This window comes from Pollachius pollachius (genome assembly GCF_949987615.1).
Source record: "Pollachius pollachius genome assembly, chromosome: 6".
In the NCBI taxonomy this organism is placed as follows: domain Eukaryota; kingdom Metazoa; phylum Chordata; class Actinopteri; order Gadiformes; family Gadidae; genus Pollachius; species Pollachius pollachius.
In genome coordinates this window covers 23,798,451-23,825,590 of record NC_136939.1, presented here as the reverse complement: position 1 = coordinate 23,825,590, position 27,140 = coordinate 23,798,451, and the positions used below count along the sequence as shown (strand labels likewise).

At 45.1% G+C, this 27,140-nt stretch overlaps 1 protein-coding gene across 1 annotated transcript; it reads right to left on the bottom strand.

Annotated features, from left to right (window-relative positions):
• Window positions 1-681: 681 nt before the first annotated feature.
• On the bottom strand, window positions 682-26,038 carry gucy1b2 (guanylate cyclase 1, soluble, beta 2; the record flags this gene model as incomplete). The annotated part of the gene is made up of 15 exons (XM_079738182.1): window positions 25,971-26,038; window positions 25,573-25,667; window positions 22,950-23,110; window positions 21,669-21,768; window positions 19,880-20,064; window positions 17,556-17,660; window positions 17,168-17,269; window positions 13,742-13,850; window positions 12,306-12,502; window positions 11,620-11,743; window positions 10,625-10,773; window positions 9,839-9,985; window positions 8,948-9,102; window positions 7,596-7,912; window positions 682-752 (listed from the first exon to the last, which is right to left on the bottom strand). Exons 2-15 carry the CDS (start codon window positions 25,637-25,639, stop codon window positions 682-684), a joined length of 1,989 nt encoding a protein of 662 aa, XP_079594308.1. The 5' UTR covers window positions 25,640-25,667; window positions 25,971-26,038.
• Between the last annotated feature and the right edge of the window lie 1,102 nt (window positions 26,039-27,140).

The window sequence follows — 27,140 nt, the reverse complement described above, 5'->3', positions numbered from 1 at the left end:
AGCACCACAAGAGATGCTTTCTCATGTTCATGAAGAGCTAAAGTCAAATGTCTCGTTGGACATTTACACACCTTGATCAGCTGTTTGATGCTGCTGAGAACTGGTAACCTTTGACCTCTCAAGGGGTTTTCTGTGGAGAGAACACATATAAACACACGATCGCACAACATTATATTTTTCCTAACTTGTAAACATCAGTATCGGTAGAGTCTGACAACAATCAACTGGTCTGTTTAATCATCTGTTTGAAACTCCTACCTCTCCTCTCTTGAGGGGCGTCCATCTTTAAACGTAACAGGTGGATTCATAGATTGGTCACTCTTCATGGAGACACAGCTGGGTCCAGGGGAGTTTCTCTCCTGCTGGACTATTCTAGAAAAACCAGAACCAGGTTTATGGATGTTTGATAGATGCTGTATCTTTATAATCTCAGATAAATCCCTACCTCTTCTCAATAGACTGATATCCTTCTTTAAACGTGACAGGAACTCTCATAGAGCGGTCACTCTTCGTGGAGACACAGCTGGATCCAGGGGAGTCTGCTCTCTGCTGCTGGACACTTCTAGAAAAACCAGAAACAGGTTTATGGATGTTTGATAGAATCTGTATTTTAGTTATCGCTGATAAATCCTCACCTCTTGTCAATGGACGGATTTCCATCTTTAAACTTAACAGGTGGATTCATAGATCGTAACTCTTCATGGAGGCACAGCTGGGTCCAGGGGAGTCTGCACTCTCCTTTCTGCTGTGGTCTTCAATACAACACACACACACACAGCTGTTACTCAGACTAATGATGGAGTCATGAGATATCACGGCTGTGCTCTGAGATGGACAACAGTCACGGACAGTGAGATATCCTCTTCTTACCTCTTCGCTTTGCTCTGGCATGTTCCCCAGACAGAGTGGTCTTAGAGGCAGGATCCCCCCCCCCCCCATCCATAGCAGACTGGCGACCTGGACAAAAACACACACAACTCATTGAACAATTTATTTTCCTTTTAAATTAGATAGATTAGTTGATTGAGTCGTTTTCAACATCACTTTTCAGTCTGTTTGAATAACAGCCTTGAGTTTGAATAAGAGCCTTCTAGTTTTGTAAATATTGGCTTTGAGTGGGTGTGTGGTGGGCGACGGTTGAGGCAGCCTCACCTGACCGACTGATTGGACTCTGGGGCTGGTGAGCTTGTGATTTAAATATTAGGTCTTCCAGGATTTCTGTCACATCCTTCTTTTCATTGGGACTGGCATCAAGACAAACTAATCACTTAAGTATCGGACACAAGGTTTAATTTACCACATTGCTCAGAGAAGCAGAACAGTGAACCATTCAACTAAAGTTGTTTTTCTCTAGAGTAAAATGTGTCTTACTCTTAATTGATATTAGTCATTATATTAGACTAAAAATCTAAAGAAAATATAAACCGTAGTAAACAAGGCCTGCCTTATCTGTTCCTTGATGTGTTCTGCCTCATACAGTATAGAGTAATAAAAGTAAAAATACGAGGGATAAAAAATAGATTAAAGTGTTATTAAAACCAGTAAAGCAGGGGGAAGGGGATTAAAAGAGGATCTACAGAAAGATTGAGTTTCAGGACTGACGACCGCAGAAGAGGGAACTTAAAATGAGGATGCAGACTGTAACGTCTGACTGTTGAACCCACAGGGCATGTCGGAAGGTCCTGTTAGGGCAAGGTGGAGGCTTGCCATTGGCGTAGGTTTGGGCAGGAGTCACCACGGTAGCAACACGTCATGACCAATGTCAAGGGACCATCCAAACGTCCCATCAATCATTGTCATCAACCTGAAAAACGGCATCATTTCCTTGTCACAGCCTCACCCAGCTCCAGAGTCTTATCAGTCTCACTCGGGTCAGGTGAGGCTGCCTCAACCAGGGTCAAGCATGTCCTATGTGTGTGGTGTTCGGTCAAGAGCGCACACGCACACTTGTTCCACGTCACGACAGCGGAATTGGTGGAATGAAGTAGAATAATGCGCGTCAATGTTTACGAATGGAAAAGAAACCCACCTAGTGGTAAGGGCGCATTATTATCTTCCTGACAGAATTAACAAATATAAATATAAAAAAATCAAACAAATATATAGGGGAATTCATATCTTAAGGAAAAGCGTAAAGAAGAGGAGACTGATCTACTGTTCTATGTACAATATCTGATAAGCACGGAAAACAGCAATACATTATTAGAGTATATATAATAAATGGTTGATGTAAAGAAAAATGGAAAGAATGCTTTTCACTAACAATTTAAGGTAATGACAATGATAAAATAAGCAAGTTTGATAACACATCATCAAATAAATGTTTAGAGTGCAACCTATATGGTGACTCCCTCATGCTCGCCTTTTGGTCCTGCAAAAGTATTAAGAAGATTAGGGAGAGCATAGAGAGTTGGCTGTGTAAATATACTAACAGAAAAATTATATTCTCTCCAAGAAAGTGTATTTTTTAAAACATAGAGGCGATGAGATATCCGACTAGCTGGCAGACACTTTTTTCCTCTCTTATCCTTAAAAAACTAATTTTGCAAAACTGGAAGAATAAGGAAGCACCTTCAATCGAAAATAGGAAGGCCTTGATGAAGTACTACCTATGTATTGAAAGATCAATGTCAGTCTCTTGGCTATCAAAACAATTTGATAGCCAATGGAGACAAATTTATATTGCCCTCTAGAGCATGTCCTTAGAACCCCCCTTATTTTTTCCTGTTTTTTGTTGTGCGTGTGTGTGAGTGTGTGTGTGTGTCCGGTCTTGAATGTGGACCAGCATTGAGATAGAGTAGTCTTGTGCACTAGGTGTACTCAGCTCTATCCTGTACGGGGTGGGGTCAAGGGGTGTGGGGTGGGATATGTGGGGGGAATGGAAGGGTCGGTTGGGTGGGGAGAGGTTGGATGGTAGGGGTGGGTCTGTATAACCAATTATAAGTATTGAGAAGCATTGAACGTAATAAGACAGCTGAAATTCTGATGTAACTTTGATTTTGATGAAATTCTGATGAAACTCTGATATTGATGAAATTAAAAAATTGCTATTTTTTTGTTGTTGTTTTGATGTGCATCCTGGTACCTTGTTGTTTTTTTTTTGTAATTTTAACTTATTTTTTCATTAAATAAATAAACAAAGAGTATATTTGCTTCTCTGGGGTTCGTTATTTGCGATCTCTCTTGACTAACTTTTTCAACCTTAACTGAACCTTAATGAGGTAATAATAAGGTAAAGGTTACATCATGTGTTGTGTGAAGTGTATTTTTGTGACACCTCTAAGTAGTACAGACTCCTTTGTGGCCCACACCGCTTACAGAACAAAAACAAGGAGCCAAAGGAATTCTTTGTGGAGAATCTCAAGGGGAATTCCTTTATCTTTACGTAGACAGCAAGCAAAATACCCTATTGACCTCTTTGTTGGTGCAGAAACTAATAAGTAAGGGATAATGTGAGAAAGCCGGTCATTATCGGTAACATCTCATTCCCGAAATCCCCAAAATGAAAAAATTACTCCACACAGTGTGGCTTTTTACAATTTATTTGTTACCATTCGTAGTGTTGATCAGCAGAGAAATAGTTCGGCAAAGACGTTGACATCGCTTAGCAACCGAATACGCTGGGGTTGATAAGTGACCGAACTACTTGCGGAGTTATACGAAAGAGGGCAAAAAAATCACTTTCCTTGACAGCGGTCAATTATACTTATCAACAGTGAATTATCAAATATAATTCACCACCGGAAGTTGTGAAGGGCCCATGCAAGTGAACGGAGCGTTCCACGGCAGTGAGAAGACCTGTGTTATAAGCAAAGGTAATTGACAGCTGAACATTTGGAAGGCCCGTTCAAGTGAATGGAGCATACTACAGCATTAAGAAGAGCCGAGTAATAAACAGTTATTCTAAATTTGCTGTTGGCATCGTCTTTCCGAGTGTTTCTTCGATAGCTCTTCATGGGAATAAAGATATACACCCCTCAATGAAAATAGTCTGAAACAATGTGATTGTGATGAAGTTGTAGGCCCTTTCCACTTCATTCATCAAAATGGAGATACAGATGATCATGGTGTGTGTTGGTAAACTAAGGGAGTTTGTTGAACCATGAGTGATCAGGCCATGTTCATACTTAATTAGTGAATATCTAGAGTTGTATCGTATTTGACATTTATTACAGGGTAAGTTCCAAAAACAAGTAATTATCTTCCTTCCTTTTCAGAAAAAAAGTCCAAGATATCTTAGTTACTCACAGTGACTATGGTTTCTTTATTTCTGGGTGTTGAATGAGGTTTGAGTTTTCCAATAAAATGTCTAAACCTAGGTTAGTTTGAGCCAATACAATTAAAGAAATATTCATAATATCAGAACAATGATTGGTCCTTTCCCTTTTAAAACAGAACTTGTGGTTTTGAGGTGAGGGAGTCTAATAAGACATCTGGAGTTTGTGTCCCTCTCCTGCACTTGACTTTCTACATTCATTTTCATATTTTAGTTGATTTTTTGTCCTTTTATTGTGCAAAAAGTGAACAAACAAGAAAGTGTATTGCCTTCTCAGTAGTTCATAGTCAATTTTCTTGCTAGGTGAACTTGACGCGAACTCTCTCTACTAACTTTTCATCACCTCATTCTTAATGAGGAGATAACACGGTAAAGTTTACATCATGTGGTGTGTTAAGCGTGTTTTTGTGACACCTCTACAGACTCCTCTGTGGCCCACACCACTTACAGAACAACAACAAGGAGCCAGTGGATTTCTTTGAGGAGGTTCCTAACAAGGAGCCAGTGGATTCCTATGAGGAGGTTTTCATGAGACCCAAGTGTATTCCTGAGTCCGTTCGTGTGTGTGCGTTATTCTGAGGGCCTTCCCTGATGAAGCTAAAACCTGACCTGATGTTCAACTCAAATGAGGCCCAGTTTGGCAATATGGCCTGATGTATAAACAACAACATTAAATCATAAGTGAACAAACATCTTAGTAAAGTTTGGCTGATTAAAGAACTGTTTCTGAATGTGTCCCAGCTCAGCTCATTGGTCGGTTCAGATGGACTAAGGAGCGTTGTGTTATCCGGACAACCAGTTTGAGAGCCATCACCTAGATGCTACATAGCTATGCTAGCTGTAGCATGGGGGTCATCCCTATGTTCCCCAGGTCCTATGTTCCCCGGGTGCAAAGGGTTAGGGTCAGGTTTAGGGTTATGGTTAGGGTGAGGGTTAACCCTAAACCTGACCCTAATCATAACCAATCGGAGGAGAGACATTCTAACCAATCACAGGCGAATCAGAGGCAAAAAGGGCGGTACTTGCCCCTACCATCCTACGAAAAAAAGATTAGCTCACAGGGTGAGCTATGTTCCCCGGTCACATACAAAGCGGGGAACCTAGGACCTGGGGAACATAGATACGCTCCTGTAGCATGCTAGCTGTAGCCTTCAAGTCTCAGAAACAGGAACACAGCTTCTTAAATGGCCATGGCTTTTAGACAGCAAGCAGCAACTCATTACAATACATTTTTTAACACCTCTGACCTCTAAGTAATTGCAGAAACAATGAACACAGCTATTCTGAGTGTGCTGAATGTGCTGCATGCGGACTCCATAGGAATAAAGATATACAACTAATATACAATTACATTTCGGGCATTAAGCCAACGCTTTTATCCACAGTGATTTAAAATAAGTACATTTGTCAGAAGAAAATGACGAACAATAAAATAAGTGATATCGTTTTTTTTTACCACAAACACGAAATTGAACACGAATAGCCTATAATAATTATGTACAAAGATACACGATTGAATATAATTTTTTTAGATTGTTTTTTTACACCTTAGGATAATATATTTTTATTTTTGTGATAACTAGAAGGACTAAGTGGTCCTATTTCCGTTGTAATTAGATTTAGTTTGATAGAACTTGATCGGGATCGTGCAATGTTTCGACAACCTGCCGAAACAGTGATATTAAAAAAATAACAAAGTGCAGCTTTAAACATCTGAACAGCACCTGAGTGTCGGGCGGGGTCAGGCGTTCAAAGCAGGGTCAGGCGTTCAAAGCACGGTGAGGCGTTCAAGGCAGGTTGAGGCGTTCAAGGCAGGTTGAGGCGTTCAAGGCAGGGTGAGGCGTTCAAGACAGGGTGAGGCGTTCAAGGCAGGTTGAGGCATTCCAAGCAGGGTGAGGCATACAAGGCAGGGTGAGGCGTTCAAAGCACGGTGAGGCGTTCAAAGCAGGGTGAGGCGTTCAAAGCATGGTGAGGTGTTCAAAGCAGGGTGAGGCGTTCAAAGCAGGGTGAGGCGTTCAAAGCAAGGTGAGGTGTTCAAAGCAAGGTGAGGTGTTCAAAGCAGGGTGAGGTGTTCAAAGCAGGGTGAGGCGTTCAAAGCAGGGTGAGGCGTTCAAAGCAAGGTGATGCGTTCAAAGCAGGGGGACTCATACAAAGCAGGGTGAGGCATTTAAAGCAGGATGAGGCGTTCAAAGCAGGTGGCAGATCCGGGCGCTTGAGTGTCAGACAGGGTGAGGTGTTCAAAGCAGGTGACAGATCCGTGCGCTGAGGACGATATCACCACTGCTACCTTCTCCGTTGTTCCTGTGATACGTTGGCGTGATGTCCCATTCGTAAGGAGTAACTACTCGCTGCGGGGCAACCATTAGCATGGTTGGCTTAGCGTCCTCTTCTGATGATGACTTACTGCTAGCCGGTGTAGCATACCATTCAGATGTCTCTATGGTGTTTGCTGGACATGAGAAAAGAATGGCCGTGGGTTATAGGAGTATGAATCCACTACCCACCCATCAACCTCACACAAAATACAACAATAGACAAATCAAAAGTGGCTCGTACCACTACCACTTGATCACTTTACACTTTTACTTATTTTTATTTATCTTATTTATCTTATCTTATTTACTTTATCTTGTATTGTTGCTGCTATGTGCCTGTTAAGGAACCAAACCTAAATATTTTTCTCTTGTGTACTTGTACAATAAGATGTAATAAAAGCAATTCTGATTCTGATACTGTACTTTCTCGGCAATGAGGTCATTTGACTCGTAGCCGTGGTCCAAAAGAAAAAAATGTTTTGTTTTTTCTGCAGTTGCCCCGCAATCAATTTGCCAAAACCAATGGAAGCAGATGAGACCGATAAGCTCAGTCAAGCGCTCATGATGAACAAAACATTATATATATTCTTTTATTATTAATTATTTATTATTAATTATTTTCTAATATTATTTAAATTCACTGTTCTCAAAGGGATGGGGGAATTCACAAAAAGTAACCTTTGATTTGGAAATCCTACTCAAGCCGGTCGTAGAGTAAACACAGGTGTCGCTAATGACCCTGATTACGGGTATGCTCGTTGAACGTATCGGGGAGTGGGCGGAGCCATAGGAGTGGATCAATTACATGAGTGTCTATGTATAACTGTGCTCTGACTGGTTCTCTAAGTGTCTTTGTATTACTGTGCTCTGGCTGGTTCTCTGAATATAAACAGCTGGTTAGTGTCTGTGTATTAATGTGCTCTGGCTGGTTTTCTGAGTGTCTGTATTACTGTGCTCTGACTGGTTCTCTGTATATAAACAGCCATTAAGTGTCTGTGTATTACATTGCTCTGGCTGGTTCCCCGGCTTGTCCTCTGGCTGGTTCTCCAGCTGGTTCTCTGGGTGGTTGTCAGGCTGGTTCTCCGGCTGGTTCTCTGGCTGGTTCTCTGGCTGGTTGTCAGGCTGGTTCTCTGGCTGGTTATCAGGCTGGTTGTCAGGCTGGTTCTCTACGTAGAGGCCGCTCTCCGCCCCGTCTCGTCCCATGATGGCGGCCTCGCTCACCCTCAGGTTCTCGAACAGGAAGTAGGTCATCATCTGACCTTTGCCCTTCACCTCGATCTCCCCCCGCGCCCGGAGGTCAAAACCCTCACCCCTCAGCGCACTGAGAGAGAGAGAGAGCGAGAGAGAGAGAGAGAGCAACAAGTAATTTGTCATTTTGTGTGCGTGTGTGTGTCTGTGTGTGTGTGTGTGTGTGTGTGTGCATGTGTGTGTGTGTGTGTTTGTGTGTGTGTGTGTGTGTGTGTGTGTGTGAGTGAGTGAGTGAGTGAGTGTGTCTGTCACCAAATGGGCATGTACACATGCACACACAGTAGTAGTAATAGGGTGTACCTGTAGATACAGTGCCTGCCTGTATATACAGTAACTACCTGTAAGTGTGGCTGTAGATACAAGTCCTACCTTTAGATACAGGTCCTGCCTGTATGTGTATCTGTTTATACAGTACCTACCTGTAGATAAAGTAACTACCTGTAGGCCTCCCTGTAGATATAGTACCTACCTGTAGATACAGGTCTTACCTGTATGTGTATCTGTATATACAGTACCTACCTGTAGGTATAGCTGTAGTAAGAGTACCTACCTGTAAGTCTCCCTGTATTCACAGTACCTACCTGTAGGTCTCCCCGTGTTCACAGTACTTACCTGTAGGTCTCCCTGTATTCACAGTACCTACCTGTAGGTCTCCCTGTATTCACAGTACTTACCTGTAGGTCTCCCTGTGTTCACAGTACCTACCTGTAGGTCTCCCCGTGTTCACAGTACCTACCTGTAGGTCTCCCTGTATTCACAGTACCTACCTGTAGGTCTCCCCGTGTTCACAGTACTTACCTGTAGGTCTCCCTGTATTCACAGTACCTACCTGTAGGTCTCCCCGTGTTCACAGTACCTACCTGTAGGTCTCCCCGTGTTCACAGTACCTACCTGTAGGTCTGCCCGTGTTCACAGTACCTACCTGTAGGTCTCCCTGTATTCACAGTACCTACCTGTAGGTCTCCCCGTGTTCACAGTACCTACCTGTAGGTCTCCCCGTGTTCACAGTACCTACCTGTAGGTCTCCCTGTATTCACAGTACCTACCTGTAGGTCTCCCCGTGTTCACAGTACCTACCTGTAGGTCTCCCCGTGTTCACAGAACCTACCTGTAGGTGCTGGGGCTGAGGTGGATGTGGTCCGGTAGGCCGTGGCTCTCCATCCTGGAGGCCGTGTTCACTGTGTCCCCAAACAGGCAGTAGCGTGGCATCTTGTCCCCCACCACCCCAGCTAGGACCGGCCCCGTGTGGAGCCCCACCCGGATCTACCCAGGGCGGGGGGATGGGAAGAGAGAGAGAGAGAGAGAGAGAGAGAGAGAGACAACAAGTAATGTGTCTTTCTCTGCACGCGCGCGTTTGTGTGTGTGTCACCAAATCGACATATACACGCGCACACACAAATGGACATACACAAACACATGCACAAATATACAGACAGACAGACTGACAGTTTCACACAGGCAGGCTGTAGATCATGTACGACCGCACACACAGAAAAACAATCACACAGGTGGTGGTGGTGGAGTTAGTTCTGAAGGAGGTGCTGATGGTTGGTTGTGGTGGTGGAGGAGGTGGTTGTACTGGTTCTGATGGTGCTGCTGATAGCTGTGGTGGTGTTTGCGTTAGTGGTGGTGGTGGAGGTGGTGCGGGTTCTGATGGTGGTGCTGATGGTTGTGGTGGTGTTTGTATTGGTGGTGGTGGTGTTTGTATTGGTGGTGGTGGTGATGGTGGTACTGGTTCTGATGGCGGTGCTGGTGGTTGTGGTGGTGTTCGTGTTGGTGGTGGAGGAGGTGGTGGTACTGGTTCTGATGGAGGTGCTGATAGTTGTGGTGGTGTTTGTGTTGGTGGTGGAGGAGGAGTTGGTGGTACTGGTTCTGATGGTGGTGCTGATAGTTGTGGTGGTGTTTGTGTTGGTGGTGGAGGAGTTGGTGGTACTGGTTCTGATGGTGGTGCTGGTAGCTGTGGTGGTGTTTGTGTTGCTTGTCATTCTATGGTACTCACCTGTATGGGTTGCCCACTCACAGGATTGGTCACTTCTCGGGCAGCCAGTCGCATTCCCAGGGCAAAGTTGGCCACTCTGTGGGCGTGGCTAGGTGTGGGCACCGGGACTCCTCCCACGACCATATATGCATCACCGATGGTCTCCACCTGGCAGAGAGGAGAGGAAAGGAGGTTAAGGGGAGGAGGAGAGGGAATGGGAGGGGAAGAAAGAGTTAAGGAGAAGAGGGGAGAAAGGAGAGGAGAGGGGAAGAGGAGAAAGGAGGAGAGGAGAGAGGAGGGGAGAGGAAAAGAGAGGAGAGGAGGATAGGAGAGGAGAGGAGAGGAAAGGAGAGGAGGAGGGGAAAGGAACGGAGAGGAGGTGAGGGAGAAGAGGAGAAGATAGGAGAGAGGAGAGAAGAGGAGAGGAGAGAAGAGATTCAAAAATAATAAACGTATGATATACCTAATTTTTTTAGGTTATATTAGTCATGATGATGATGATGATTTTTTTTGTACGTTTTTTTTTGTTTTTCTGGATACATTTCAAGGACCAGGGTTTCAGTGCGCCCCAACAATGAATCCCCCCCGCCAATTTGGGAACATGTGTGGTTTCATTTTGCTTGTTTCATATAATTAAATTAATTAATTAAGGCCGCCACCAGAGGGCGCCCCCGACACATTTGCCGCCCTAGGCGATCTCCTATGTCCTTTTTTTTTTCTTCCTCCATGGGCCCCTGACGGCGTCTGGGCCCCGGTGCAGTGCACCGGTTGCACCGGGGATATTTACGCCAATGGGTCTACGGTCACCTTGTAGACGTCGTGGACACTGGACAGGCGGTCGAAGCGGGAGTACATGGAGTTTAGCATGTGGACGATGCGGATGGGCTCGCAGGCGGAGCAGATGTTGGTAAAGGTGACCACGTCGCTGAACAGGATGGTGCACACCTCGAACTCCCCTGGGGACACAGACCCAGAGAACCAGTCAGACAACCAGTCAGAGCACAGTGGTGGTGCACACCTCGAACTCCCCTGGGGACACAGACCCAGAGAACCAGTCAGACAACCAGTCAGAGCACAGTGGTGGTGCACACCTCGAACTCCCCTGGGGACACAGACCCAGAGAACCAGTCAGACAACCAGTCAGAGCACAGTGGTGGTGCACACCTCGAACTCCCCTTGAGATAAGACAACCAGTCAGAGCAAAGTAATGCACAGACACTCAGAGAACCAGCCAGAGCACAGTAATACAGACACTCAGAGAACCAGCCAGAGCATAGTAATACACAGACACTCATAGAACCAGTCAGAGCACAGTAATACACACACACACACACACTAAAGGGCTGTTTATATACAGAGAACCAGTCAGAGCAATGTCATACAAACACACTAAACAGCTGTTTGTATACAGAGAACCAGTCAGTGGAAAACAACACATGTTTAGTTTTTCTCTCTCTCTTTTTTTTAAATCAATTAGCAAATGAGAATAAATACAACTGACGATAAAATCTATTTTTTAAATAAAATATCTATACATATATATATATACATACATACATACACACACACATTAAATACATACACACACGTATGTGTGTGTGTGTGTATATATATGTGTGTGTATATATATATATATATATATATATATATATTAGTAAATAAGAATAAACATAATAAACAATAAAATCTTTTTATGCATTTTTTTAAACAAAAAATTAATGACCAAAATGAGAATAAACAAAAATCGACGATAGTTTGACGAGGAAACCAGTTGACGGACAGGCGGCCGGACCAATAGCTACCTGCCTCCACCCTGCGGCCCTCTCTCAGCTGATTGGCCACGTGCTGCGGCAGCATGGCGTAGAGCAGCGTCTCCGTCTTCTTCTTCTCCACCGCCAGGTGGTGAGACAGGATCCTCAGCTCCTCCTGTCTCACACACACACACACACACACACATAAGCGCTCGAGCAGACACACACACAGAGAAAGACACCAAATGTGGACATGCGCGCCCGCACACACACACACACACACACACACACACACACACAGCACATGTGGACACACACACACCGATTGCATGTATGTCTAAGGTGAAACACCAATTGATAAATGTGCTGCACGGTGTTGCATGTCTGCCCCCCAGTGGTGACAACAAGGTGTTACCGAATCTGCACAGACAATAGAAATCGTATCATATCAATCAATCAATCAATCAATCGTGTCACACCCATGACCAGTGAGCAGCAGGCTGACTAACGCCATGGAGAAAGAGAGGGAGAGAGAGAGAGAGAGAGAGAGAGAGAGAGAGAGAGAGAGAGAGAGAGAGAGAGAGAGAGAGAGAGGAGCCTCACCTGGCCCAGAGTCTGTCTGATTGGACTCTGGGGCAGGGGGTGGCTACCTCTTTCTCGTTGACCAATCAATGGTCATCAGGTTAAACCAGTCGTCACCACACACACTTACAGAGAGAACCCCACCTAAACCCCACCTTCTTTCTCTCCAGCTGGTTGCTGAGCTCCATCTCGGCCAGCCTCTGCTGGTTGAGCAGGATAAGGTCGCGTGTGGTGTCGTGGGGGGCGATGTCAGCCAGGTGGAGCCCCCGTTCCTCCAGCTCCTGGAGGCTACGGAGCTTAGGGGAGCAGAGGTACAGCATGCAGCCCAGGGAGGGCATCCACACCATCTGGCCTGGAGGGGGGGGGCAACAACAGCAGGGGTGAGAGGAGCGAAAGGGAGAGGAGAGGAGGAGAGAACATGGGAGGAGAGGAGAGGAGGGAGGAAGGAGAGGAGAAGAGGGGAGAGAGAGAGAGAGAGAGAGTGGAGGGAGAAGAGGAACAAGGATGGAGGAGAGGAAAGGAGAGAGAGGACAGGAGGAAGGAGATGAGGAGAGGAGAGAGGAGAGAGAATGGGAGGAGAGAGAGAGGAGGAGAGGACAAATGAGGCAATGGGAGGGGAGGAGAGGAGGGAGAGGAGAGGAAAAGGGGGAAGTAGGGAAGAGAAAAGGAGGAGGGAGGGAGGGAGGGAGGGAGGGAGAGGACAGGAGGAGGGGAGGGATTGGAGGGCATCCACCCCATCTGACTTGGGTAGGGGGGGGGCAACGACAGCAGGGTGGGGACATCATCGCCAGTGAAAGCCCCCAGAGATATGACGGTAGTATTAGTGTATGAGTGTATAGTGCTTTCACACATACGTGTAAGTCCTGCTATTTTCCTGATGGACCATATGTGTGAACAACATTTCATGAGTGAGAAAAGTGTTGGAGGAAAGACAGTGAGGAGAAAGAAAGAAAGAAAGAAAGAAAGAAAGAAAGAAAGAAAGAAAGAAAGAAAGAAAGAAAAAAAGAGAGAGAGAGAGCGAGAGAGAGAGAGAGAGAGAGAGAGAGAGAGACCGTTCACCTGGCACGAGTCTGATTGGACTCTGGGGCTGGGGGGGTGGCTGCACACCTGTTTCTCGTTGACCAATCAGTGATCACCAGGTTGAACCACACCCACTCAGAGAGAGAAAGGAGAAGAGGGGGAAACAACTAGAGGAGAAGAGAAGAGGACAACGGAGGAAAGGGGAGGAGACGAGAGAGATTGGGAGGATAGGAGGAAGGAATGAGGCAAGGGGCGGGCGGGGAGAGAGAGGAGGGAGGGAAGAAGAGGAGAGGAGAGGAGGAGAGAGGAGAGGGGAGAAGAAGAGGACAAATGAGGCAAGGGGAGGGGAGAGGAGAGAGAGAAGGGAGGGAGGGAGGAAAGGAGGAGAGGACGGAGGAGGGAAGGAGAGGAGAGAGAGTAGGAGACGTAAGGAGAGGAAATGAGAAGGGATAGTTTGTTTTTAAAAAAAATAAAATATATAAAAACCAAAGTATTTGTCGATTTAGCTCCAAAACGTTTTTTTGACTCCACCTTTCCCAGAACAACAAAGATGGCCGCCTGTCCTCCCCACCTCTTAGCTTGAGGGCCGTGCGCTGGTGTTGGGGAATCATCTCTGTCTGGGTCTTCAGGACAAACTGACTGTTGATGAACTTCTTGATGCTGTCGATGGTGAAGGTCACCTGTTGGCGAAATGGAAGGATATATACAGTATATGTAACAGTAGCGGCAAATGGTTTGTAAAGTGAGGGAGGGAGTATATAGGGACTCAAGTTGTTTCAGGGTGTTTTGGTGAACAAAAAAATAGCAGGGAGGGATAACTATTTGAATAAAATCTGCAGGGAGGGATAACTATTTGAATAAAATCTATACAAATCCACCAGTGGCAGCATTGTACTTTGAAAGCTGGTGGGCAGCATGTCTTTGAAATGGACTACAAGGGCAGAAGGAAAGGATGCAAAGTCAATTAGTCAAATTGGGCCTACTCTTGATTTGTAAAACTAAAAATCTGGGCCTATTTTTGCACTCAATGACTGAAGCTATTGGTTGAAATTTGGCTGTTTATTTTCAGCTACAGTTGTTTTAAGAAAAATGAAGACAAAAGACCAGAAGTGATGCCATTTAAAATGCATCATTCACTAACATCCTTTCCACAATATCAAACAGAAAGGGTAACAAACAATTTAAAGAACAACAAGAACATTATTTCACTACTATTTACATGGGCTGTAATCCTAACATTGTTTGAGGCAAATGTGGATGTTAATGGATGTTTTAGAATGTTGTTCATGGTGTTAAAGGGGACATATTATGAAAAAAAACACTTTTCCTGGGATTTGGGATTTGGCTCCCACATGCATACAAACTTTGAAAAAAGTCTGTACATGATTTTTTGAGTGCGATATGCATTCCTGAAAGTACCCTGCCTCCAGCTACCAAACAAGCGAGTCAGTTTCGGCGCCCCCTCCTACGTAGGAAGGGGGCACAATTGAATGTTACCTCCCACTTCCCCACTCCCCTCCAATCAGAGCATAGCTACGATTTTGTGGACCAGCGGACGAGCAGCTCCGGCGGGGGGAACTCGGCGGCAGCTCAGCTCCGGGGGTACAATCCCTTTCTCTGCCGGACGAGGAGATAGGGATTGTACTCCCAGAGCTGAGCTGCCGGACTGCCGCCGAGCTACCCCAGCCAGACTTTTCAGCTCCCGGAGTACACCGCCGGAGCTGACGGACTGCCGCTGAAGCATCTGCGGCAGTCCGGCAGCTCCGGCGCAGGGAGCTTGGCGGCAGTTCGGCAGCTCAGCTCCCGGAGTACAATCCCTTTCTCCTCCATGTCGCTGTTCATGGACTTCAGAGAGTCAAGGCCAAAGTTTCTTTCCCCCTATTCTTCTCAACCATGGCCGAGATAACCCCCACTACGAGTCTTTACTTGTTGTGAAAGTGCCAGAGACGTCAGACGCAGTCTTTATGACTCATAATATCATCCAAGGCGCACATAGCTTTTGGCCTTGATATTAGATATAATATTAAATAAATACCCATTTATTATATATTATATTATATTATATAGGAGTCCGCAAACGGCAACAATCCCTTCTCCTCCATGCTGTGGTACACTCTGACAGCTCATTGGTCAATGGGCAGCAGCTCATTTGCATTAAAGCAACAGACACCAGAAACAGCGCATTCTGAAGGGACTGAAACAGAGGGGAATAGCGGTAGGCAAGATTTTTTTTTCCTAAAAGCTATTTCCAGCAAACAGCTTCAAAAACATGTTTTCTGGAACTCAAATACTATGTTTACTTGTTGTGAAAATGCCATAATATGTCTCCTTTAAGCCAATTAAGATTGAGGGATTCCATTTATAGATCAAGTCAATCCTCCTCGCTATTTGTGTTGCAAAGATATCAGTGACCTGGTCATACCAAACTAGATCTTTTTTAAGTGATTTCTGAATTACGGTGTGTGTAGCTCCATGCTTTCGGCACCCTTTAAGACGGCTTGGTAACCCAACGGAGGAGGTGATAAATAGGTAGGCTCAGCGCAGCGCTCAGCGCATTTATCTCGGACCTTGCCTTAATTTTGGTGGAGGAAACGCCAATGTAAGCGAAAACAGCCGCACCGTACCGCAACGAACAGTACCACACCGCTCGGTGGAAACGAGGCATAAGACTGAGAGCCGGGTTTGTTGGTTCTCGTAGCCTAGACTTGAGGGGATAACCCCTCCCTCCGGGCTGCTCCACAGCCAGGCTGCTCCTGCTTATTGGTTCATAGCGCAAGCCAGGACTCCTTCTTATTGGTTCATAACGCAAGCAAGGACTCCTTCTTATTCGTTCATAGCGCAAGCCAGGACTCCTGCTTATTGGTTCATAGCGCAAGCCAGGACTCCCCTTTTATTGGTTCATAGCGCAGCCAGGGCTCCAGCCTATTCGTGAATAGATTTTGTCGCATTTCAGACCCCTTAGCTAGTCACAACCACTCAGAGTACTAATTTCCTCCTCTCTCCCATTGACCCCCATGTAATTCACTGGCCGCCAATACTCCCGGGGAAATTAATGGGAGACAATGGAGGCTGAGGGAGGAACGTCCTCAAGCAGTCATTTTCTTTAGGCGATGCTAATGCCCCTTTACCCAGGGAAACAAACATTACATACACAAAGGCATTAAAGTAGTCATATTTAAGGGCATTAATTCATTTCAGTAGTCTAGGCGATCTACAATTTTTATTACAATGTTAAGGAGGATCTTCCTCCCTCTCCTCAATGGAGGAGCCTCCACTGATACGTACTGATAATAAATGGAATAATACTTCTATAAGAGATAATTGTCCCCTGTCTCTAATAGAAGTATTCGTCTATATATTATGAGTATATATTATATATATTATTAAATATGTTATTAAGTTGTATGTTTTTATGTATTATTACGTATTGTAGAGGATATGATACTCAGTATATATATTATGAGTATATATATATTATATATGATTCTTTCTTATAGAGGATGATACCCAGTTTATAAATTATTATATATTATGAGTATATATCATTCTATATATCATATTATATATTATTATAGTATAGCTTTATATTTATTATTTAGTCTATACATTATATATATTTTGTCGATTTATAACCCTGACGCCGCGAGTATCTTGAGGCCATGGCTGTGTTACTGTACCTTTAAATCCAGAAACAGACCGTTGTTTGGAGATGATACCTTTGAATCTAAGGGTAAAGGCTCAGTTTTGATTTCACGTGGATGCAACGCAATGACGACGCAGACGCTTCAACGCAGTCGTGAACCTGTTTCGGTTCTGCGTCTAGTTTTAGTGAGCGGACCAATCACAGCCCTTGCTGCTGCGTCGCCTTGACGCAAGGTTACACTTTTTTTAACCATTACGCAAGGACGTAATGAGTCCGTAAACCCCCTTGCGTTGCGTCGACTTGGAACCATAACTCAGCCTTTAGTGTAGTGACCTCCTCTCTGGAGGATCGGACCTGGGGGTGGACGATGGTGAAGTACTCATCGATCCGGATGTCTTTGGTCTGCAGACCGGGGACAAACTTCTGGATGTTCACCCCTGTCTGCTTCACCTTGAGCTGAGAGAGAGAGAGAGAGAGAGAGAGAGAGAGAGAGAGAGAGAGAGAGAGAGAGAGAGAGAGAGAGAGAGAGAGAGAGAGAGAGAGAGAGAGAGAGGAGAGAGAGAGAGAGAGAGGAGAGAGAGAGAGAGAGAGAGAGAGAGAGAGAGAGAGAGAGAGAGAGAGAGAGAGAGGCGGGGAGGAGAGAGAATCATCATCATTCAATCTGAATCAATCATTTCAGTGCCACACAGTGTCTCGGTGTTCCAGTGCAGTACTACACGCAGCCTACAGAGGGCAGCCTTACGTCCTGGTCAAACACGATGTGGAAGGGGAACGCGTTGCAGAAAGCCTTCTCCTCCATCCACAGCTTGTCAGGGTAGGACGGGGGTAAAGGTATAGCGTAGGTTCTCTAGGGTTAGGTATAACACAGGTATACAGATATTATTATATATATTGTGAGTGTTGATAATTTATGCATTATGATGTCATCTGAGGCATAATAGGGTAAATATATTTGGCAGATTTTTATATTGAATATTATATGCATCATTATATTGTAGATAACATGACAGATATTTTTATATTATGAATATAGAAATGATATATTATATATATTACGAATATACATTTTATACAAATGATTATGTTCGATTAGTAGCTAATAAGTGCTAATAATGTAGTGATATATTGTTATACAAAATACTGTATATATATAATTAATTATATACATTGTTATATAAATTATTTGAATTATTATTATTAATTTACATAATTATCATTACGATAATAATAATTTATGTTTTTGTATATTTTTATACATATTTTTAAATATTATCTATACATGTTTGTTTATCTATATACATATTTACATATCTTACATATATTATTATTATTCATACATATAATAATCATAAATAAATAATAATAATGAATTATATTATTATGATTAGTGCACCTTTTCCTCAGACAACCACTAATAATCACAATAACATAGACATTATACAATATTATTATTAAATATACATATATATTCTCCTGATTAGTAATGGACCTTTTCCCAGGAAAGACACTGATAATAACAAAAACACAGATATTACACATATATTATTATTAAATATATATATATATATATATATATATATATATATATATATATATATATATATATATATATATATATATATTGTCTTTTATGGGTTCTCCTTTTAACCATTTATTGTTAATTTTTAATAATTGTTCTTTTGCAATTATTCTCTTTTTCTTTTATACAATACACATAAAATGTATTATTATTATTATTATATCATTATTGTTCTGATCAGTAGAGCACCTTTCCCCCAGAGGACCACGCTGCGGACCAGACCCCAGTGGCTCCTCGCCCCCTGGGGCCGGGGCCCCTGTCCACGGGGTGGGGGCTCCGAGAGGCCGGGACACCGCCCCTGCATCACCTTAAAGGCATCCGCTCGCTAGAGCAGATGGAGGGAGGGAGAGAGAGAGAGAGAGGGAGAGGGAGAGAGAGAGAGAGAGAGAGAGAGGGAGAGAGAGAGAGAGAGAGAGAGAGAGAGAGAGAGAGAGAGGGAGAGAGAGAGGGAGGGAGAGAGAGAGAGAGGGAGAGAGAGAGAGAGAGAGGGAGAGAGAGAGAGAGAGAGAGAGGGAGAGAGAGAGGGAGGGAGGGAGAGAGAGAGAGGGAGAGAGAGAGAGAGAGAGAGAGAGAGAGAGAGAGAGAGACAGAGAGAGAGAGGGAGAGAGAGAGAGAGGGAGAGAGAGAGAGAGAGAGAGAGAGGGAGAGAGAGAGGGAGAGAGAGAGAGAGAGAGAGAGAGAGAGAGAGAGAGAGACAGAGAGAGAGAGAGAGAGAGAGGGAGAGAGAGAGAGAGAGAGAGGGAGAGAGAGAGAGAGAGAGAGAGAGAGAGAGGCATAGAAATAGACCAGTGGTTCTCAAATTGGGGTCTGCGTACCTCTAGGGATACTGCAGCGGGCACTGAGAAAATTTGAATTAACAAATTAACTAACCCTTTAAAAAAATGAAAGAACACTAATAATAACATATAACAAAAAAAATATTATTCACCCCCTAGCAGCACACAACCAATCAGAGTATCCAATGGCTCTAATCCTCAGACCGCCAACACTCTGAGACATGGCCTTTTGAATCGGACCAGACACCGTCCGCACACAGTTCCAAATGCTTCCAACACAGCTGAACACGCCAAACAGATTCGTTCCCGAACTCGTCCGAGTATCCCCAAATATTTCAGATCGTTTCATGCTTTACACTTGGCTAGGAGAGACTGGGGATCACACTAGCAACCTACCCTCAGGAGCAGTTAAAGTGAGGTGTCTTGCTCAGGGACACCCCAACACTGATCTAGGAGGAGCCAGGGATCTAACCAGCAACCTTCGGGTTACAAGCAAATGCCCTCTTGTAATTATCAACAACATATTTTAAGATTATTGACAAGTGCTTTGTTAATGGTCTCCTATCATATAAAGATAGACCACTAGAGAGCTCTTCAGGTCTAGAGATAGACACGGAGGAGCCGGGGATTGAACCAGCAACCTTCCGGTCACCAGCCAACCCGCTCTACCTCATGTCACATGCCTCCCCATATAGAACAGCTCCTCCTCACCTGTTGGGGGTCCTTGGCCCGCCTCTGCCCCCTCTCCACCACAAGGGCGGCGCTACGCTTCTGCTGCTTCACCAGGAACACCACATGCTCCTTCTTGCCCGTGCGCTCGTCCTCCTCTGATTGGTTGAGGATCGTCATGGTGACCTCGCTGTCGAAGAAGTCCTTTGCCACCGCCTCAATGATCCCTGGATGGGGAACACATGTATATACATTTAGATTTACATTAAGGGCAGTAAGCAGATGTTTGTATCCAAAGCGACTTATGACAGTTCATGCACACATTCACAACATGAACACCCATTCACACACACACATTCACCCAGCCACACATTCACGCATTCTCACACCCATTCACCCATTCACACACAACGACAGTGGAGTTGCCCACGCAGGGCGACAGGCAGCTCATCAGGAGCAGTCAGGGTGAGGTGCCTTGCTCAGGGGCACCGCAACACTCACCTCGGAGGAGTCGGGGATCGAACTAGCAACCTTCTAGTTACGAGTCCCGTTCTACCCGTTCCTGAGCACCTGTGGACACATATACGGTACATGCATGGTGCCCTACCTGGTACGATGTGGTACTGGTCTGCTAAAGTACCACCTGGTACTATGTGGTACTGGTCTGCTAAAGTACCACCTGGTACGATGTGGTACTGGTCCACTAAAGTACCACCTGCGATGTGCCAGAGGTGCTAGAGGTTACCTGTTAAAATGTGGTCTGATAGTTTCCTACCTCTTACGATGTGGTAGAGGTTACCTGGTACCATGTGGTAGAGGTCACCTGGTACCATGTGGTAGAGGTTACCTGGTACCCTGTGGTAGAGGTTACCTGGTACTATGTGGTAGAGGTTACCTGGTACCATGTGGTAGAGGTTACCTGGTACTATGTGGTAGAGGTTACCTGGTACCATGTGGTAGAGGTCACCTGGTACCATGTGGTAGAGGTCACCTGGTACCATCTGGTAGAGGTTACCTGGTACCATGTGGTAGAGGTCACCTGGTACCATCTGGTAGAGGTCACCTGGTACCATGTGGTAGAGGTTATCTGGTACTATGTGGTAGAGGTTACCTGGTACCATGTGGTAGAGGTCACCTGGTACCATGTGGCAGAGGTCACCTGGTACCATGTGGTAGAGGTCACCTGGTACTATGTGGTAGAGGTTACCTGGTACCATGTGGTAGAGGTCACCTGGTACCATCTGGTAGAGGTTACCTGGTACCATGTGGTAGAGGTTACCTGGTACCATGTGGTAGAGGTCACCTGGTACCATGTGGTAGAGGTCACCTGGTACCATCTGGTAGAGGTTACCTGGTACCATGTGGTAGAGGTCACCTGGTACCATGTGATAGAGGTTACCTGGTACCATGTGGTAGAGGTTACCTGGTACCATGTGGTAGAGGTCACCTGGTACCATGTGGTAGAGGTTACCTGGTACCATGTGATAGAGGTTACCTGGTACCATGTGGTAGAGGTTACCTGGTACCATGTGGTAGAGGTTACCTGGTACCATGTGGTAGAGGTTACCTGGTACCATCTGGTAGAGGTTACCTGGTGCCATGTGGTAGAGGTTATCTGGTACTATGTGGTAGAGGTTATCTGGTACTATGTGGTAGAGGTTACCTGGTACCATGTGGTAGAGGTCACCTGGTACCATGTGGTAGAGGTTACCTGGTACCATGTGATAGAGGTTACCTGGTACCATGTGGTAGAGGTTACCTGGTACCATGTGGTAGAGGTTACCTGGTACTATGTGGTAGAGGTCACCTGGTACCATGTGGTAGAGGTTACCTGGTACTATGTGGTAGAGTCCTTTGCGGTCTGAGTAGTAGTGAAGCAGCATGCCGTCCCCCTCAATCTTCTCCACGCGGAACGAGGGCGCGTTCATCTCCTGGTCCGGAGAGCGATGGTATCGGACGTAAACAAAGATTCACAGGGGAAACGTAAGCTATGATGGAGCTAATGTAGCAGGGGGATGTCGTCGGGCTGGTCTGTAAGCAGGGACACATATTGTAGCTGTGTATGTGTCTTGGGTATATGTGTGTTAGGTGTATCTCATGTGTTTTAGTTGTGTGTGTTTTATTGTTCCTTTGGGCGGCCACCTGGTAGGACAGGGCGAGGTAGCTGTGTGTGTTATGTGTGCGAGCGAGGTGTGTGTGTTAGGTGTGTATGGATGTGTTAGGTGTGTGGGTGTGTATGTTAGGTGTGTGTGTTCAGTGAGTGTTCAGTGTGCCCACCTGGTAGGACAGGGCGAGCTAGCTGTGTGTGTTCGGTGTGTGTGTGTGTGTGTGTGTGTGTGTGTGTGTGTGTGTGTGTGTGTGTGTGTGTGTGTGTTAGGTGTGTGTGTGTGTGTGTGTGTGTGTTTTAGGTGGGTCTGCGTGTGTTTGTATGTGTGTGTGTTACCTGGTAGGACAGGGCGAGCTAGCTGTGTGTTCGGTGTGTGTGTGTGTGTGTGTGTGTGTGTGTTAGGTGTGTGTGTTTGTGTTTGTTTATTTGTGTGTTACCTGGTAGGACAGGGCGAGCTAGCTGTGTGTTCGGTGTGTGTGTGTGTGTGTGTGTATGTGTGTGTGTGTGTTAGGTGTGTGTGTGTGTGTGTGTGTGTTTTAGGTGGGTCTGCGTGTGTTTGTATGTGTGTGTGTTACCTGGTAGGACAGGGCGAGCTAGCTGTGTGTTCGGTGTGTGTGTGTGTGTGTGTGTGTGTGTTAGGTGTGTGTGTTTGTGTTTGTTTATTTGTGTGTTACCTGGTAGGACAGGGCGAGCTAGCTGTGTGTTCGGTGTGTGTGTGTGTGTGTGTGTGTATGTGTGTGTGTGTGTTAGGTGTGTGTGTGTGTGTGTGTTTGTGTGTGTGTGTGTGTTTGTGTGTGTGTGTGTTACCTGGTAGGACAGGGCGAGCTAGCTGTGTGTTCGGTGTGTGTGTGTGTGTGTGTTAGATGTGTGTGTGTGTGTGTGTATGTTAGGTGTGTGTGTTTGTGTATTTGTGTGTTACCTGGTAAGACAGGGCGAGCTAGCTGTGTGTTAGGTGTGTGTGTGTGTGTGTGTGTGTGTGTGTGTGTGTGTCTGTGTGTGTGTTACCTGGTAGGACAGGGCCAGGTAGCTGTGCAGGGCGTCCAGGTTCTCTATGAACTCGGTGAGGTCGCCCCCCAGGGTTCTCAACATGGTGTCGTAGCCCGCCTGCTTACAGAAGCTGAAGAAGTGTTCCCCGAACAGCTTGAGGACCACCTCAGGGGACACGTCTGGGGGGGGGACACACACACACACACACACACACACAAGACACCAAATATGGACACACACACAAAGAGACCAAATGTGGACACACACACACACACACACATAAACACACACTTACAAAGAGAAAGACCCCAAATGTGGACACACAAATACACACAGAGTCCAAATGTGGACACACACACACACACACACGCACACAAAGACACCAAATGTGGACACGGACACACAAACACACACACAGAAAGACACCAAATGTGGACACGGACACACAAACACACACACACACACACAAACACACACACACACACAAAGACACCAAATGTGTACACGGACACAAACAAACACACACACACACACACACACACACCCCCCCACACACACACACCCACACACACCCCCACACACCCGTAAACACAAGCACACCAAGAAGGACATGGGTCTCTAACCCTCAGGGTTTATGGTGCTGGGCTCATGGCCTCAGGGTCGTAGGTTCGATCCCTGACGTCGACAGTGTCCCGCGAGGTGTCACAGAGCCTGGTGACTACTGGCTCCTGACAGCCACCTTAACCTGATCTGGTTGTTAGCAGGTTGGCCTTTTAGTTTTTTCCATCTTCTCCTAGCTATCTTTTTTGTGTAAGGGGAATGGGTTAACCCAGTGATTGTTAGTGGTTTTATGAACATCCTACTACTGTACCGACAGCGATATATTGTTGTTTCTCTATCTTCTGACAAATGCCCTTAATGTACAGGTAAATGTGTTTCTACTGTAAAAACCTATTTAGCTATTTTTGACCAAAATAGTAAACCTGCAGTGAGTTTTTTCCTTTCAGTACACAAACAAAGGAATTTGATTGAATTCATCGCACAATTGACAAACCTTTCATTCAATTGACCCAATCTCCCAACACACTGGATTCAGGAAACACTTTTTTTTCCAATCCCAGGTGTATGGTTTGTTTGTTTGGGTGAGGCTGGGAGGGGGGTGTTGGAGGTGTTATATTCAATTACAGGCCTTTCCCAGATCAACCAGAAGCTAACTTCTCACCTTCTGCGTCCTCTGGTCGCCGGGGATCGCAATGTTAGAGACCAACACTCAAGAGAACCGAAGACGCAAATCAAATAGCCGACCGAATCCAGACATCAATTGGGTGTAGTATGGCGCCCCTTCATAGAGTTTGTAGAGAACCTACCTTTTCCAGAAACACAATCCTGATTTTTCTGAATCTGAATTATAATTGTTTTTCCAACGTGACTGTAGTGTGACCTATTGATAAAACAGATTCTCGGATGTTTCATCTTCATTTTGTTCTTAATATTATTGTAGTTCTTTCTGTCTGTCTGCATTTTTTTCTTTTTTACATCTGCCTCTTCTGACATCACAAGTGGGCGTGTCCACCTAGATGTGTGATGGATAGATGAGCAACATTTGCTACAGTCCACGGGGTAGCCTGGTCGACTGATCTATCCATCGCTCTAGATCTAGATGGACACAGCCACTTGTGAAGAGGCTGATTTTCAAAACGGCCTGTAAGGCAGGTGGTAGCCTGGCTGTTGCACGACCAAGCTCCATCGTAGATGGCACGTTGGTCTGGGGAAGCTGCCGTCATTTTCTTCAGCACAAGAGGCGTGATCAACGGGCCTAGTTCAACTGACTCTGTACGCGATTGGCCGCTTGCCGTCGCCTCCCTGTCGTCATTGTGTTAAACCAGCCAATAGCGCGCCAGGGGGAAAAGCCAGCTTTGTGATTGGCTCTCGCAAAAAACGTATCGAAACTAGAAAGAGATGTGTTGCTCTTCTCCAGACCCTTCTGCAGGGTGAACTCCAGTCTCCGGCAGAATGGGCGGGGCTGCCCAGTCTACGCAGGTGGGGCAGCAAACTATTTGCAAAAGCAGGCTCCCAAAAAAATAAACCCTCAGTAAATCATCAATCCAAGTCTATTTTTAATAATGTGATTGTCACATTAACTATCTATAGTTTCTGTAGGCTTTACGAACTCTTTGGTCTGTTGACATCCAAATTTTGGATGATGGTGGCGATTCTAGTTGAGTTTAACGTGTCATGCAATGATGGGGCAGGGCGGATCACCGACTATGTTTATCGCATAACCCTGCAGGCTGCAATACGAATTGCAATCCGCGCTAAAAGACGCATATATGGTCGTAAAGTAGTCTGCCCCATGGTCATATTCTAGAACTGTTGTTGTTTTAACCCGAATGATTCCGCCAGTATCTTTCGTTACTATATCAGAAGCAGATATGGCGAGTGGTTTTAATGTGGCTCAAAATATACATATTAAAAAAACATATACATTGTGGGTGTTGTCTTAAGGGAGTAGTTTCTGCCCCACTGAAATTTAGGGTCACCGCACGCTACTGTTGTAAAGGCTATTATACTCACACCTGGTGGTATAATATGGGACCTTTAACTAACGGTTAACTAATGGTTTTAACTAACGGTTCCCTACCCAGCATGCAGCAGGCCTCCTTGACGAGCCGCAGGGTCACAGTGTCGTCGTAGACCTCGTAGGTCATGAAGGTGTCCTGAACCTCAGCCAGGGAGCTGGGCAGGAGAGAGAGAGAGAGAGAGAGAGAGAGAAAGAGAGAGAGAGAGAGAGAGAAAGAGAGAGAGAGAGAGAGAGACACAGAGAGAGGGAGAGGGAGAGGGAGAGGGAGAGGGAGAGAGGGAGGAGAGAGAGAGAGAGAGAGAGCAAGGGAGGGAGAGAGAGAGAGAGACAGAGGGACAGAGACACAGAGAGAGAGTGAGAGAGTGTGGCCGAGAGATTTATATATAATATAAATATATATAATATAATATATAAATTCAACATTATAAAGGTGTGCTGGCGGGTGCATGCAGACTGACCTGAGCTTCTCCCAGGTCTCCTCTCCAAACTTCTCCGTCACCAGGGACTTGAGGCAGGTGTTGATGAAGCCGTACTAGGGTGGAATAAACAGGTACATCTCTCCGGTAAAACACCTTTCTCATCCATTTGCTTTCGATTTGTTGTGCTATAGCTAACTTTATGTTTTTATTCACAGGCCGTTTAAGGTTTTACTGAAATTCAGCGAATAGAGGAAGAATTGAAGTCCTGTTGAGTATGTTCACAAGCAGGGTTGCCAGATTGGGCCAGATTTTCAGCCGAAACTGGCAAAACTGGCTGCAGCAAACTTGTATCAATGTTGTCAGATATATAATCCAGTAAAATAATCAAAATAAAGCAGTTGAGGCATAATGTGTGTTGATATTGATACATACATATATTATTATTTTAATTGAGTTACTCCTGGCACCGAATATAAAGAGACATTTAATTTAATAGAATGAATTTGGATTTTGCAGAATCTAATAAGATGAACTCCTGTCAAGCGAGATACAAATTTTGGAAAAGACTAGATGTTGATCAGCTCATATCGATATGAAATAAAAAGGAAGATATGGATAGATAAAACTTTATCGTCCACTGAATTTACATACTGGAAAAATATTTGGCACTCTAACCCTAAAACACAGCAAACAACACACAGACAATATAAGTTAAGTTACGTAAATACATAAAATAGGATATAAATACTAACATCAATCGCATCAAATCAACTAATACATAACGTAATAAGCACGGATTACCATTTCTGTTGTCTCTCTGCTCAGGGTGTGATACTCCCACAGACTCTGATGTGCCTTTTATAAGACGTCCCTCCGAGACCGTAACCAGCTATCAGGTCACAGAGGACCGGACCTTGGTCACTTTTATAGCGATAGAAATAAATGTTTAGTTAGATGGTGTCCAGATGGAATAAGATATCAGCGTTTGTGAACTTCTCTGAGATGAGACAATCAGAGGACACAGGTCTCAAACTCCTAGTGACTGCGGTGTTGGATACATGGCCTCAGGGTCGGCGGTTCGATCCCCGACGCGCACACACACACACACACACAGATGTCACCTATACGGTAGATTTGGACATTGCCTGGTAAAGCTAATCAACGTCACAACTAGGAATAACGGATTTGAATGGATTTTTAAGTTATTTG